Raw genomic sequence first — 14,450 nt, forward strand, 5'->3', positions numbered from 1 at the left:
TTTACAAATTTTGAATTAAATTTCCTATTATTAAAGGCAATTATAGAAAAATTTAAACATTTATAAAGTAAATTATTAAATTTTTAAATATTTGTATGCAGTATTCATTTTTAATTTACTACTTTATATTTTATTTACTACCTTTTAAATTATTTTGTTATCATTTTTTAATGAATGTCGAAAAACATATGGTTGTCATATTGTACTATATACAATTTTCGCGTGTGTTCTGTTCACTTTGTAAAGTTTTCAAAGTTTTGCTTAATTTTAATTAAATACGAAAGTATTTTCATAAATTTTGTTTTATTAACACAGTAAAGGTTAGTTGTTTTATATTTTTGTTATAATTATAAATCAAATATTACTGTATTAGAGGTTTTTCTACAAATTCTAACCTCGCGACCGGTGTGGTGCTGCAATAGTTTATAATACAAGGAAGTTGTATATCAAGCAATAAATAAAGTAGACAATTAATTCTTTATTAATTAAACAAATATTAAAATAGGCAATATATTTAAATAGCGAAAAAATAAGGAAGACATTTGTTAAACATCTTCCTCCGATTTAAATGCTAGTTTACAGTCTTGTCTAAAACTATAAGTACACCTGGTTTTTATTATTTTTTTTCGATATACCTACTCAATTTACATGCAGTTATTTTAATCATCTTTTTATAAGTTTAAATTTGAATATATAATGAAATTCCTAATTTAAAAATGTTATTTCCCCATTTTTATGGTAATGAAAATTCCATTCTTAAAATTTTAATATGTATGTATGCAAATATGGCTTGATATGGTATTGAAAGTTTTGTAGATTCCGCAATGCTTTTATATTTTCATATTTGCTTTACTTTTTAAAATTAGACTATTCATCACATACTTGACTGGCTTAAAATTTTGTAAAGCCCGTCCGAAACCGTTTTTTAGGCCGAATAATTACCGAAACTTTTCAAATGTACTATAAATTTCCAAAAAAAATAATATTTCAATTTTAGAACATGTTTCAGCTCATTTTAGCACATTTTTACAGCATCCTCTTTATATTGATTAATCCATATATCTTGTTTTTTCATCTTGAACTGAAAAGTTTTTTTGAGTGAAATGTTTTTACCCGATGCTTAGACTATTTACAATAAAAAGCCTGTTTATACTTTAAAGATCCATAATCTTTGTTATTCCTTTATAAAAGTTTCGGTATCTAGCTTTATGCGAAACCGAAAATTCGTCTCCTTTTAGATAGTTTGCCATCTCCTTATAACCACATCTGATTGAACTTCTAGCATGGTATAATTTTGAGTGCCAATTTTGCACTTATAGTTTTTCTATGGAATTAAGATCTGTTGATTGGACAGGCCACTTCAAAATACGTACCACATTGGATTGTAATCACACGTCTACAACCATAGAATTGTGATTGGAGTCATTGTCTTGCTGAAATCTGGAAATTAGGAGTATATTTTCCTATCTTGTTATTAAATTATCTAGTCTTGGATCAGATTTACGAGGTGTTCCTCCCAAATGTTGAATTTTTACAGTACCTAAATTATGAAATTTGGTTTTCAAATAAGTTTCCATTGTACTATCACTTACTGTCTATTACTTACGTTTAAATATGTTTGAGATCAGAGCTTCGAATTAATTAATTCAATATTAGCTTAATTCATTAAACTCATAATTCAGTATTATTAATGTTAGTATTTCATTCCATTAAACCATTTCTGCTAAAACAAATTATTTAGCTTCATACAAAAGATTTGTTTGAATAGAATTCATTCAATGTTGAATTAAATCATAATAAAATTCATACCACCTTCGAATGGTTCAATTTTTTTTCAATTCAAATCTAATAGTTTTTGTTAATTAAAATTTAATCTAATCATTTACAAAACCAATTGGAAAAAACTGTCTTGAGCCTATTTGTAAAAGATTTGAATTTAAGTAATTTTGAATCATTCAAGATATCTATTTTATTAGTATATTTTGTAATAGATTTAAATTGAAGAACACTTGAATGATTCAATAGTGAATTAATTCTGTAAGGAATGAATTCAATTCATGAAATGATTGGTTAAGAGATACAATTTAATTTAATTTAATTTTGAAAATTAAATTAAGAATTAATTCTTTCGAAGCATTGGTTGAGATATAATTAGTATTATTGATGTTTATTTTTAAAAAGTAATTTATTTTTCTAAAATTTGATTTTTGTTTACTATTTTTTTATTTATGGTATTAAAGTGAAGAACACTTGAAAGATTCAATAGGGAATTAATTCTATAAGGAATGAAATCTCAAATAAACGAATGAGATATATTTCAAGTGCAAAAGAATTAAGCCTATGAATTAATTTGTAATTAAATCATTAATAAAAAATTAAGAGATACAATTTAATTTGATTTTGAAAATTAAATTTAATAATTCTTTCGAACCTTTGGTTGATATCTACATAGTGTTATTGATGTTTATTTTCATAAATAAATTTATATTTCTAATATTGGCAATTTATTATTTTCTTTTTTTATTCCATTAAAGTTATAGCAAAGCTTTAATTATTAAAACGTTCCATTGATATTTACCATTCCATTGATATTTACCACTAATGAAAAAAACGTAAACGTTTGCGGTTGTTTATTTCAATTGAACTGTTATGTTAACATTCCCTTGTGAGTGACAGCTAGTACGTCCTTTTGTTGTTGTCAACAGCTGTCTTGGTTTTCTAATCATTTTCTTTTTTTTCATTGTTTTTGTTATTCATACCATCATTTTGCACTGTGATATTTTATTTGTTGCGTGTTATAGAGCTGTCGATGTTTTATATATTTTTGTTACTTTCTTTAATTATTTTGTGTAATTAATTGTCCAAGAAACTAAAAACGAATTTATTTTTTATAAATATTTTACAAATTGTGTACATATTAGCTGAGTGTTCCAATTAGTTTGCTTTTGCATTTCTATATAAAAAAAACTTACAATCAAATCACTGTAAAAACAACAAATTAGATGCAATAATGTCTATAGCCTCGACATTGGCTTTGATTTTTACGGTTTTGGCCTCAGTTTGCATAGTTTCTGTTATTATCTTGTTGGGTAAGCAATCAATATCACTATTTAATTTAATCTTTAATTGATAATAATTTGCCAGTATGTGTAATTTGAGTAGTAATACTGTAGATATTATGAAATTATTATAAACAGTTGGGAAATCAAATTTCTCCTAATGGTTTCATATATATATCATACAACGTGGAATATATTAATGTTAGCTAGGGATCGTGTGTTGCTAAATGGTCTTTTAAAGCGCCCACGTTTAGTATTTGAGTATATTAAACTTTGACCCATTTAATGATATGGACTTTTATATGCTTGAAGTTTGTGTTTGCATTAAAGAAAACTGAAAACAAACCAAAGCTAAATAGATTTGTATACTGATACAGTAATGATCATGTGCCTAGGGGCAAGAACATTGTATTTGTTAAATCCATTTTAGGAAACTATTTAAATTCAATGCTAATGAGAAAAAATATTTTGTAAACTAAGCTGTATTTAATAACTCAAGTAATAAAACGTTCTTTCTTTCTTTCTCTCTCTAATTCTAGGCTGGTTCCTGATTTGGAAAGCATTTTTGTCTAAATTCCGTTTAGTACGAGAACTTTTGGGACAAACAAACGCCGACGGAACGCCATACACGAACGGAGAATCGAAAACTGTAACGAGTAATTCTCTGCCAACACAAAACAAACTAAAAAAACTAAGAAAAGACTAACAGCGACTAAAAACTCGCAAATTTTTAAAATAAACACACAATAAACCTCCAATATCCAACCAGTACTTAGTCCAGTAATCCATATACACAAATAAATCATTCAACATGAATATACGTTGTGCTAAACCCGAAGATTTAATGGCCATGCAACACTGCAATTTGTTGTGTTTGCCGGAAAATTATCAAATGAAATACTACTTCTACCATGGCCTCACCTGGCCCCAGCTAAGTTATGTAGCTGCCGACGATAAGGGCAACATTGTAGGCTATGTTCTCGCCAAAATGGAAGAACCCGAATCCGGTGAGGATAGCAGACGCGGCCATATTACTTCACTAGCGGTTAAGCGTTCCTATCGTCGTTTGGGCTTAGCTCAAAAGCTAATGAATCAAGCTTCCAAGGCCATGGTAGAATGTTTCGATGCCCAATATGTATCCCTGCATGTACGCAAAAGCAATCGTGCTGCCCTGAATCTTTATACAAATACGCTGAAATTTAAGATTATTGAAATCGAACCAAAATATTATGCTGATGGTGAGGATGCCTACGCCATGAGACGTGATTTAGTCGAATTCGTTGCGCCCAATGAGAAACGCGATGGCGATAGTGAGGATCAGCAAGATAAAGAAAACAAAATTCATTATCGCGAATCATTACCTCCCAATCACGATCATAGCAATCATGATGGTCATTGTTGTTAAAAATTAACAATCAGAAATAACTATGCGTTTGAAGGAATAAATTATTTTAAGCAAAATTGTGCGTAGTATTTGCAAGAAACAAATTATTTGCATTTTTTTTAATAGAAATTTTAATTATTTTATCGACTAAATGAAAAACATTTAATTTTGTTTTCTTTTTCTTTGTAATTTTCTCATTGTAAAGCAAAAATAAATGTGCAAATTCTTTAATAAAGAATTTAAGAAGAAAAACCAACAAACTGAACTTATGTATTGGCTATTTATAGGTTGATTTATATTATTCATTAATCGCAGAAATTAAAGTAAGTATGTATGTATTTTTGATTATATATTCATGATAAATGATGAGAATAGGATATCAGGCAATTTCCGATATCTATAAGCATAGGAAATATATGATGCACAGTGGGGCAGAATCAAGATATTTTGGAAATAAATTGTAATTTTTGACTGGCGAATCCGATTGACATGAAATTTGAAATAGGCATAGCAGCGTAGTATCAGATGAAGAAATTACAAAAAGTACCAAAGGAATGACCCGAGTTCACTCGGCCAAGGGCTGTCAACTCAGCAATCACTGCTGCTACAACAACAACAGGATTTGGCCCAATCGAGTTCCAAATAACACTCTGTTAGTTAATTTGTGTATGAATCCAGGAACAAATGTTAAAAAAAATTATGAAAATTGGCTTAATTTGAAATAAAATTTATTTTTCAGTTTTTGGGTAAAATATTATTCAAATAAATTTCTGTATCGTGGTGGGAGCTCATAAATATATGTCTAGTCAATTTATCCCATAACGGTTCGAATTTCAAAAAAGTACCAAATTCATATTTGTTATTATAACCCCCATTAACACGAAGTCTGGTTATGCCTTAACTAATAGTTATACAGTCGGTTAAAATTATTTTTGTATGAAAACTGTCAGTATAACTATTAGTTAAAACATAATCAGACTTCGTGTTACTGGGGGTAAGTAAAGAATACGAAATGTGTTTCTATGTTTATTGGTTTAAAAGATACATAGGGTGCCAAAAAAGTACCAAAATACAGTTTTTACAAGTTTTCTCCCCTAAAATGTTCGATTTCAAAAATTGTATATCTTGAGTTAAACAACTCTTTTTTTGTTATATGTATATACATTAGAGTGCTCCAAAAAAATAAAATTGCGAATTTTGACCGTCCCCCCCTCTAGAATTGTTCTATGTATTGTAGAAACACATTGTGTAAAATATTAGGATGATAGGATAACGTTAACTGGTGGCGCAACGACGCTGAAGTTTTGAGGTGCATTTACAGGGGGAAAATATGCAATTTTTTCAGTTTTTGTAAAAATGTTGCCATTAAATAATGACTTTTACAATTTAATTTAAAAGAATCGAAATGTACACGTAATTGTCGTTATAATAAGATATAAAAGACAAAAATTGGTGAAAAAATTTTAAAGTTATTAAAAAATCGCCAGGCCATTAACGTGTCTCAGGCCACTAGAACAAGAAATTTATGAACAAAATTAACATATTTTGAGAAATATTAAAATAAAAGCTTATTTTTACTTAAAATATATCCATATTTACTTGTATATGAGTTTTTGTCCTCGTAGGATACCGTTAACCTATTCGCAGGTATGACCAAAAAAATTTAATTTTTTTAACGGCAGTTTCAAAACTCCAATTTCAAATTTTTAAAAATTTTGTTAAACAAATTTCAGAATTTTTTGATCATCACATGGGGATTTATTGACAACATAATAGGGAATAAAAATGTGAAAAAAGTATGTCAATACCTCCTATAGTTTTTCCGTACCTGCGATATAAATTTTGCGATTTTCGAGAAAAACTAATTTTTTGGCCATATTTTGGGGAATGACCAGAATTTCCTTACTGTAATGATTTTTAAGTAAAAGCTATTCAGAATAATATAGTCCAGGTAATTTTAAATATAGTCTGAAAGGTTTACTAAAATCGGAAAACTTTAACCCTTAAATCGTGAAGGTCAAAGGTAAATTTTTTCAATATTTGGAATTTCTCATGGAAAGATAGCGAAATATTATATATTTTTGGGCCGATTTTGATGAAACTTAAGAAAAATATAAAATGAAGTCTAGTATTCACAATAACAGTACAAAAATGGAAATTAACCCTTAAGAGTACTTGGGGTCAAAATGAATGTGTTTTTTGTGATTTTAAAAGTTGAGGGTCATTTGGACCCCAAGTGCTATTAAGGGTTAATTTCCATTTTTGTACTGTTATTGTGAATACTAGACTTCATTTTATATTTTTCATAAGTTTCATCAAAATCGGCTCAAAAATATATAATATTTCGCTATCTTTCCATGAGAAATTCCAAATATTGAAAAAATTTACCTTTGACCTTCACGATTTAAGGGTTAAAGTTTTCCGATTTTAGTAAACCTTTCAGACTATATTTAAAATTACCTGGACTATATTATGCTGAATAGCTTTTACTTAAAAATCATTACAGTAAGGAAATTCTGGTCATTCCCCAAAATATGGCCAAAAAATTAGTTTTTCTCGAAAATCGCAAAATTTATATCGCAGGTACGGAAAAACTATAGGAGGTATTGACATACTTTTTTCACATTTTTATTCCCTATTATGTTGTCAATAAATCCCCATGTGATGATCAAAAAATTCTGAAATTTGTTTAACAAAATTTTTAAAAATTTGAAATTGGAGTTTTGAAACTGCCGTTAAAAAAATTTAATTTTTTTGGTCATACCTGCGAATAGGTTAACGGTATCCTACGATGACAAAAACTCATATACAAGTAAATATGGATATATTTTAAGTAAAAATAAGCATTTATTTTAATATTTCTCAAAATATGTTAATTTTGTTCATAAATTTCTTGTTCTAGTGGCCTGAGACACGTTAATGGCCTGGCGATTTTTTAATAACTTTAACATTTTTTCACCAATTTTTGTCTTTTATATCTTATTATAACGACAATTACGTACACATTTCGATTCTTTTAAATTAAATTGTAAAAGTCATTATTTAATGGCAAAATTTTTACAAAAACTGAAAAAATTGCATATTTTCCCCTTGTAAATGCACCTCAAAACTTCAGCGTCGTTGCGCCACCAGTTAACGTTATCCTATCATCCTAATATTTTACACAACGTGTTTCTACAATACATAGAACAATTCTAGAGAGGGGGACGGCCTGTACCTAGAAAGTTTTTTTCGTCCATACAATCTTGGAGCACTCTAATATACATACATATATCTCACTGGCATCCCATCCAACGTCCAAACGGGTCTTCAAAAATCTTTCTTTTGAAAAAGGTGATTTCTTTTAAATAGCCCCTAAGCTTTCTTTTGAAAAAGGTCCCATTTTGTAAAAAAGTCAAACAAATTTTGGATTTTAGAAAAAAATTTAAAAAATATTTATTTTATTTTCGATTGAAGAAATATCTTTTTAAACTATTTGGGGCACATTTTGCTAAGAACAATAGATAATAAGTTACATGGATGTGAAAAACACCTGGGGCCAAATTACAGCATTCGTGATCGAATGAGCATCGTATCGAAAAATGATTTCGATATCGAAATTATGATAAAATGTAATAAATTTCTTGCTCGATATCGAATGCCATAATCTCAAATAAGAAAATTACGATAAATTTTACTCGATATCGAATGCGGTAATTCGGCCCCTGTTTGGCCAACATGTAAGATTTTGACCGCCTCTAACTCAGAGAGTTCTTGTTGAATTACTAGCTAACAGGACTAACCTATGTGCCGATAGGAAGACATGATTTCAAAACTTGGTTCACTCGATATGAAATCCCCCATATAGTTGATAACATTTTTTAATAAGTAAAGCTGATTCAAAAAAACAAAAAAATGCGCATTTTCATACTAAATGCTATAACAAATTAAAAGTTAAACTTTAGTTTTAAATTTCACAACAACTGCTGAACAAAATTTCTAAAATATCTCTATCGATTCAAAAGTTACATGGTTTTTGCCCATGAAAATCGATTCTGAGCCACTGTGCGGAGGAGATTTATAAAATTTATCGGCTTTTCGGCATGAATCCTCTGAGCAGGGTATTTCAGAAATTCGTCAATCATTAACTTGTCATTTCTACTTGTTTGTTGAGCTCAATTTTTTTCATAGGAATTTACAATTTTCTTCTCATTTGCTTTGTTAATAATATGTCAAGATTACTTAAGCGTTTTTGGTTTGTTTTTTTTTGTTGCCGTTATTCGTAGTTTTATGCATGTTCCTTTTGTTGCATTTAGTTGTTGCTGTTGTAATGTTTTACCCTTCATTGGATTTCATTTTCCAATTCCAGGATTTCTTTTGCTTCAAGACATTATTCATTACAAAACAAAAACCCAAACATTCTACAACATGGTTCCTTTACATTTTTCTGCAATTTCCTTGCCTTTGCGCCCAACAAAGAATAAAAAGAAACAACTGACTGTTGATTAATTGTGAGACTGTTTTTGAGTAGCAGTATTTTAGTTGGGTTCATATTGTACGTATGCAACATGTACGAGTATGTTTACATGGGCTTCCCGGCTGCCGGTCTCCCGTCTTTATGATGTACCAGAGTTCAAACATTCCGCTGCATGTAACAGTTTTTTCTAAACGATTTACAAGAATACGAGTAATAAAAAATACAAAAACTTAAAACGAAATAGGAAAAGGAAATAAAGAAAAAATTAGTCGTTCAATTATTAAAACCAACTGTTTTTAAATGATTATTGAAGAGTTTAAAATGTGGAAGAATAGTTAGTAGTTTATTTGCAAAACATACAACGCGATTGATTGCTGGCAATATTTATTAAAAGAACATTAGAACCATTATCCTTAAAGCAAAAACATATAAATATCCTTTATTATACAGTTTGGCTTTTCCATTAAATACAAAGTTAAATACAATTTAAGGTCGTATAAACATTATAAGTCCAAGGTATTAGATATACAATGATGACAAAACAATGGAAACTTTTCCAAATATTCCATATGTAGCCTAAAATTTAAAATTTATTTTACTTGTATAGTTTTATTTATATAAATTAACTGAAAAACAAACAACATAATTAATTATATTCTGAAAAAAGGGAACAAAATTAAAAATATTCACTATTTCGCTACTGACAAAACAATGGAAACTTTTAAACTTCTGCAAGAAAGAAGTGTAAAACGAAAATAATATTTAAAAGAACGATGTAAACAGCATCCTGTTTACATTTATTTTATTTTTAAATTCTGGTAATTTTTCACAATTTCTTTTTCTAAGTTTTTCGCATAATTGATTTTTTTTCAAAGTTAACGTAAATGGCTAAAGTTAAGATTTGTGAAGACTTAAAAAATAAAATAATTAACGATTTTAAAGCTGGTTTAAAACAAAAAAGTATCTGTGACAAATATTCACTAAATAAATCAGCAGTTTCAAAAATTATAAAGAAATTTCGTGAGACCGGTTCTGTAAAAACTCAACATTTAGGTGGAAGACCTCGTAAGACTACTCCTAGACAATATAATTTAATAACGTGAGAGTTCAAGAAATTCCCAAAAATAACTCTTCGATAGGTTGTTAATAGCCTAAAATTAGAAATAAGTACCCGAACAGTTAGTCGCAGGGCAAATGAGGCTGGTCTTGGTTGCTATCGTCCTGTGAAAAAACTACTCATTTCTAAAAAGAACCGTTCTGCTCGTCTACAATTTGCCAGGGATCATTTAAACTGGTCGATACAGAAATGGAATACTGTCCTCTTTTCCGACGAATACAAATACAATTTAAGAGGCAGTGATGGGAGAACATTTGTAAGACGACCAATGGGAAAAAGATTAGATCCAAAGTACACAAATAAGACTGTAAACTTTGGCGGTGGCAATATTATGGTATGGGGATGTTTTTCAGGGCAAGGTATGGGCCCAATTCATATTATAAAAGATACCATGACAGGTATAGGATACAGAACCATATTAAACGATGTTATGTATCCATACGCTGAGGAAAATATGCCCCTAGTTTGAAGATTTCAACAGGACAACGACCTGAAACACATCTCTAGGGTTGTAACCGAGTGGTTACAATCCAACGAGGTACGTGTTTTGAAGTGGCCTGCCCAATCGCCAGATCTCAATCCCATAGAAAATCTATGGGAATTTGTAGATTGTAAAATAAGGACCCAAAAATACACCAGGAAGGAAGATTTATCGGAGGCGGTTATAAGGGAATGCCAAAATATTTCAAAGGAGACCATTGACTCTTTAATTGGTTGGTTTAATGCATCGTCGATGTATAGCAGTTATAAAAAATAAGGGATACCCAACAAAATATTGAGTTATTGCAAAGTTTAGACCATATTTGTTAAAATAATACCTAAGTTTCCATGGTTTTGTCAATGCCGTAATAAAGAAATCATTTAATTTTGTTTTCTCATTTTTAGAATTTAATTAATTATGTCCTTTGTTTTTTCTTAAATTAAGTTAATAAAAGTACCTATACAAATAAAATACTACAAAAATGTTTTTTAAAAAATTATTTCAGATTTTAGGCCACTAATGAAATATTTGGAAAAGTTTCCATTGTTTCCATTGTATAATGTTTTACAAATTACCACATATATTGTGGTTGGCAATACAATGGAAACTTTTCCAATCATTCAAATAATAGGTCAAAATTAAAAAAAAAATCTTGTAATTTTTACTTGTTTATATTAAAAACAAACAGTAAGAATGATATTAACAAAACAATGGAAACTTATGTTTAATTTTTACAAAAATTGTCTGGTCCTTTTAGTGACTCAGTATTTTGTTGGATATCCCTTGTTTTTTATTACTGCTTCACAATTACAGAATCAATCGTCTCCTTTGCCATTCCCTTATAGCCGCATCTGGTAAAGAATCCTTCACGGTATAATTTTGAGTCCGTATTTTGCATTCTACAATATTCCATAGGTTTTCTATGGGATTGAGATCTGGCGATTAGTCGGGCCACTTCAAAACACGTACTTCATTCGATTGTAAACACTCGGTTATAATCCTAGAGGTGTGTTTAAACCAGAGATCGAAAATAACTCATCCATATACCAAAAAACCCAAATTGTGATTTATATTTTTGTGATAAAAATAAATCACTGAAAATAACAGTTATAAAATGATTTTTATTTAAATATTTTGGTATGACCTTTATTCGTTTTTGTTGTTTTTTAATTGTTTGGTGTGAGATAAACAATTCATTTGTTCTTGTTCTTAATAACAGTTACAATAACATATTGTTAGTATGAAGTAATGAAGTCTGATTAACAGAAATGATATTTTTTTTTTTTTTAATTTCTTATTAATATTTTGATAAATTTTATATATTTAAGCGTTGATTTGATATTTTTCATGTTCGCAAATAAAAGTCACAAGCTGACAAATTACGAAAAAAATAAATTATAAATCACTCATCCAGATTATTTGTGGTTGTTTCTTTTCTGTTTCTCTCAACCCCAAACCTAAAATTTTCTCGAATAAATCACTCTCTCAGTGATATATCACAAAAAATTATTTTTAAATGGCTGCGAATGAGAATTTACCATTGAAATGAAAGTTAACCCGTTATTTTCGGTCTCTGGTTTAAAGTCATTGTTGTGCTGGAATCTCCAAACCTGGAACATATTATCTCAGCCTCGTTAAAGTATCCTCGAAATTTAAATTAAAGTAAAAAAAACAGGCTTCTAAAAATACTTAAATATATTATTGAATCCTTTTAATTTACGCCACACTCACATCCCTTTATTTGCATACGCAATTTATAGTTAGGCAACTCTACCGGAAATAAACTAATTTTACTTTCTTCTTTATTTGTCAGTTTCTTATAAAATCTTAAGTGGTGCGCGCTGATTGTTCTGATGTATAAAAGTAAAAACGTTTAAATAATAGTTAAAGTGTTGTAATAAATATAATTCTGATAAATAAATAATATATTTTAGTGTTTTAATGAATTAATAATACATAATCTTAAATAAGCTTCAAATTTGATATGAAATTGTAATGCAAAAGTGTTTCTTAAACAAATTGTTTGTTTTGTCGTATGTTTTGTTTTTGCTTTGCATTGTGTTTTTGTTTTCCAATTGTTAGTGTTGTTCTTGCTTAACTGCAGCAACTGTGTTTTTGTAAGAGAAGAAATAAGCCTAAAAAAGCTAAGAGAAAAGAGGTCTATTAATTTACTAAGAGTAAATTTAATGAATTTACTGTTGTTTGCTGGTTTTAACGGAATGAGCGGTTTTCTTATTGAAATTGCAAGTAATAGAAAGCACAACATTTAAAATTTACATAAATTTTAAGTGAAATTCCATGTTACGTTGGGGAAAAATTACTAGTAAACAAGGTAGGTTACCGTTACCGTTAAAATGCAGTTACCGAAATAAAACAAAATGTATTTCGCACAATAAATTGTTTGAATATTTAGTAAAAATGGCTAGAGTCAACTTTAGCGAAAATTATAAAACCAAAATTGAAGAAAAAAAAAAAACTGTCTGTATTGTAAAAATTTTAATAAATCAACAGTTTAAAAAATTATAAACAGTTACTGTAAAAACTGAACAGTTAATGCAAGTTAATTTAATAGCGATTAAGAAATTCCCAAAAATTACTCCCCGGCTTGTTATCAATAATCTAAAATTGGAAATTTGTTCTCTAACTGTTAGCCGTATCACATTGGTTTAGAAACGTTTTTTTTGGGATATAATTCGGTATCACTGGAACTATTGGAGATATTGTTACGATATTTCAAATGGTTGGAGCTGAGGTGTTATCAGCTCCTTTTCTTGATTAAACGCTTATTGGCCAAGTTATTAGCGAATTTAGATATTTTGAGTTTTTATATAAAAAGGTAGATTTTTGGCCAGAAATATGAGTGATCAAAGCTCCTTTTCTTGATTAAACGTTTATTGGCCGAGTTATTATTAGCGAAATTAGATATTTTGAGTTTTTATATAAAAAATCGATTTTTGTTCAGAAATATGAGTGATCACAGACCTAGCTCCTTTTCTCGATTAAACGCTTATTGACCAAGTTATTAGCGAATTTAGATATTTTGAGTTCTTATATAAAAATATCGATTTTTTGTCAGAAATATGAGTGATCACAGATCGAGCTGCTTTTCTTGATTAAACGCTTTTGGCCAAGTTATTAGCGAATTTAGATATTTTGAGTTTTTATATAAAAAATCGATTTTTTGGTCAGAAATATGAGTGAGCACAGATCGAGCACCTTTTCTTGATTAAACGTTTATTGGCCGAGTTATTATTAGCGAAATTAGATATTTTGAGTTTTTATATAAAAAAATCGATTTTTGGCCAGAAATATGAGTGATCAAAGCTCCTTTTCTTGATTAAACGTTTATTGGCCAAGTTATTATTAGCGAAATTAGATATTTTGAGTTTTTATATAAAAAATCGATTTTTGTTCAGAAATATGAGTGATCACAGATCCAGCTGCTTTTCTTGATTAAACGTTTATTGGCCAAGTTATTAGCGAATTTAGATATTTTGAGTTTTTATATAAAAATATCAATTTTTTGTCTGAAATATGAGTGATCACAGATCGAGCTCCTTTTCTTGATTAAACGCATATTGGCAAAGTTATTAGCGAATTTAGATATTTTGAGTTTTTATATAAAAAATCGATTATTTGGTCAGAAATATGAGTGAGAACAGATCGAGCACCTTTTCTTGATTAAACGTTTATTGGCCAAGTTATTAGCGAATTTAGATATTGTGAGTTTTTATATAAGTAATGGAATTTTGGTCTGAAATATGAGTGATCGCAGATCGAGCTTCTTTTCTTGATTAAACGCTTATTGGCCAAGTTATTAGCGAATTTAGATATTTTGAGTTTTTAAATTAAAAATCGATTTTTGGTCAGAAATATAAGTGATCGCAGATCGAGATCCTTTTCTTTATTAAACGCTAATCGGCCAAGTTATTAGCTAATTTAGATATTTTGAG

The 14,450-nt window shown here is 28.9% G+C and overlaps 1 protein-coding gene across 1 annotated transcript; it reads left to right on the forward strand.

Moving 5' to 3' along the window:
- Nucleotides 1-186: 186 nt before the first annotated feature.
- vnc (GNAT family N-acetyltransferase vnc) lies at nt 187-4,703 on the forward strand. Its single transcript, XM_065504253.1, has 2 exons — nt 187-320; nt 3,599-4,703. Exon 2 carries the CDS (start codon nt 3,871-3,873, stop codon nt 4,462-4,464), a length of 594 nt encoding a protein of 197 aa, XP_065360325.1. The 5' UTR covers nt 187-320; nt 3,599-3,870; the 3' UTR covers nt 4,465-4,703.
- The last annotated feature ends 9,747 nt before the right edge of the window (nt 4,704-14,450 follow it).

This window comes from Calliphora vicina, chromosome 3 (genome assembly GCF_958450345.1).
Source record: "Calliphora vicina chromosome 3, idCalVici1.1, whole genome shotgun sequence".
Taxonomy (NCBI): Eukaryota; Metazoa; Arthropoda; class Insecta; order Diptera; family Calliphoridae; genus Calliphora; species Calliphora vicina.

Excerpts from the sequence above, each read along its gene's own strand:
- vnc (XM_065504253.1), top strand. The coding sequence starts at position 3,871 with ATGAATATACGTTGTGCTAAACCCGAAGATTTAATGGCCATGCAACAC.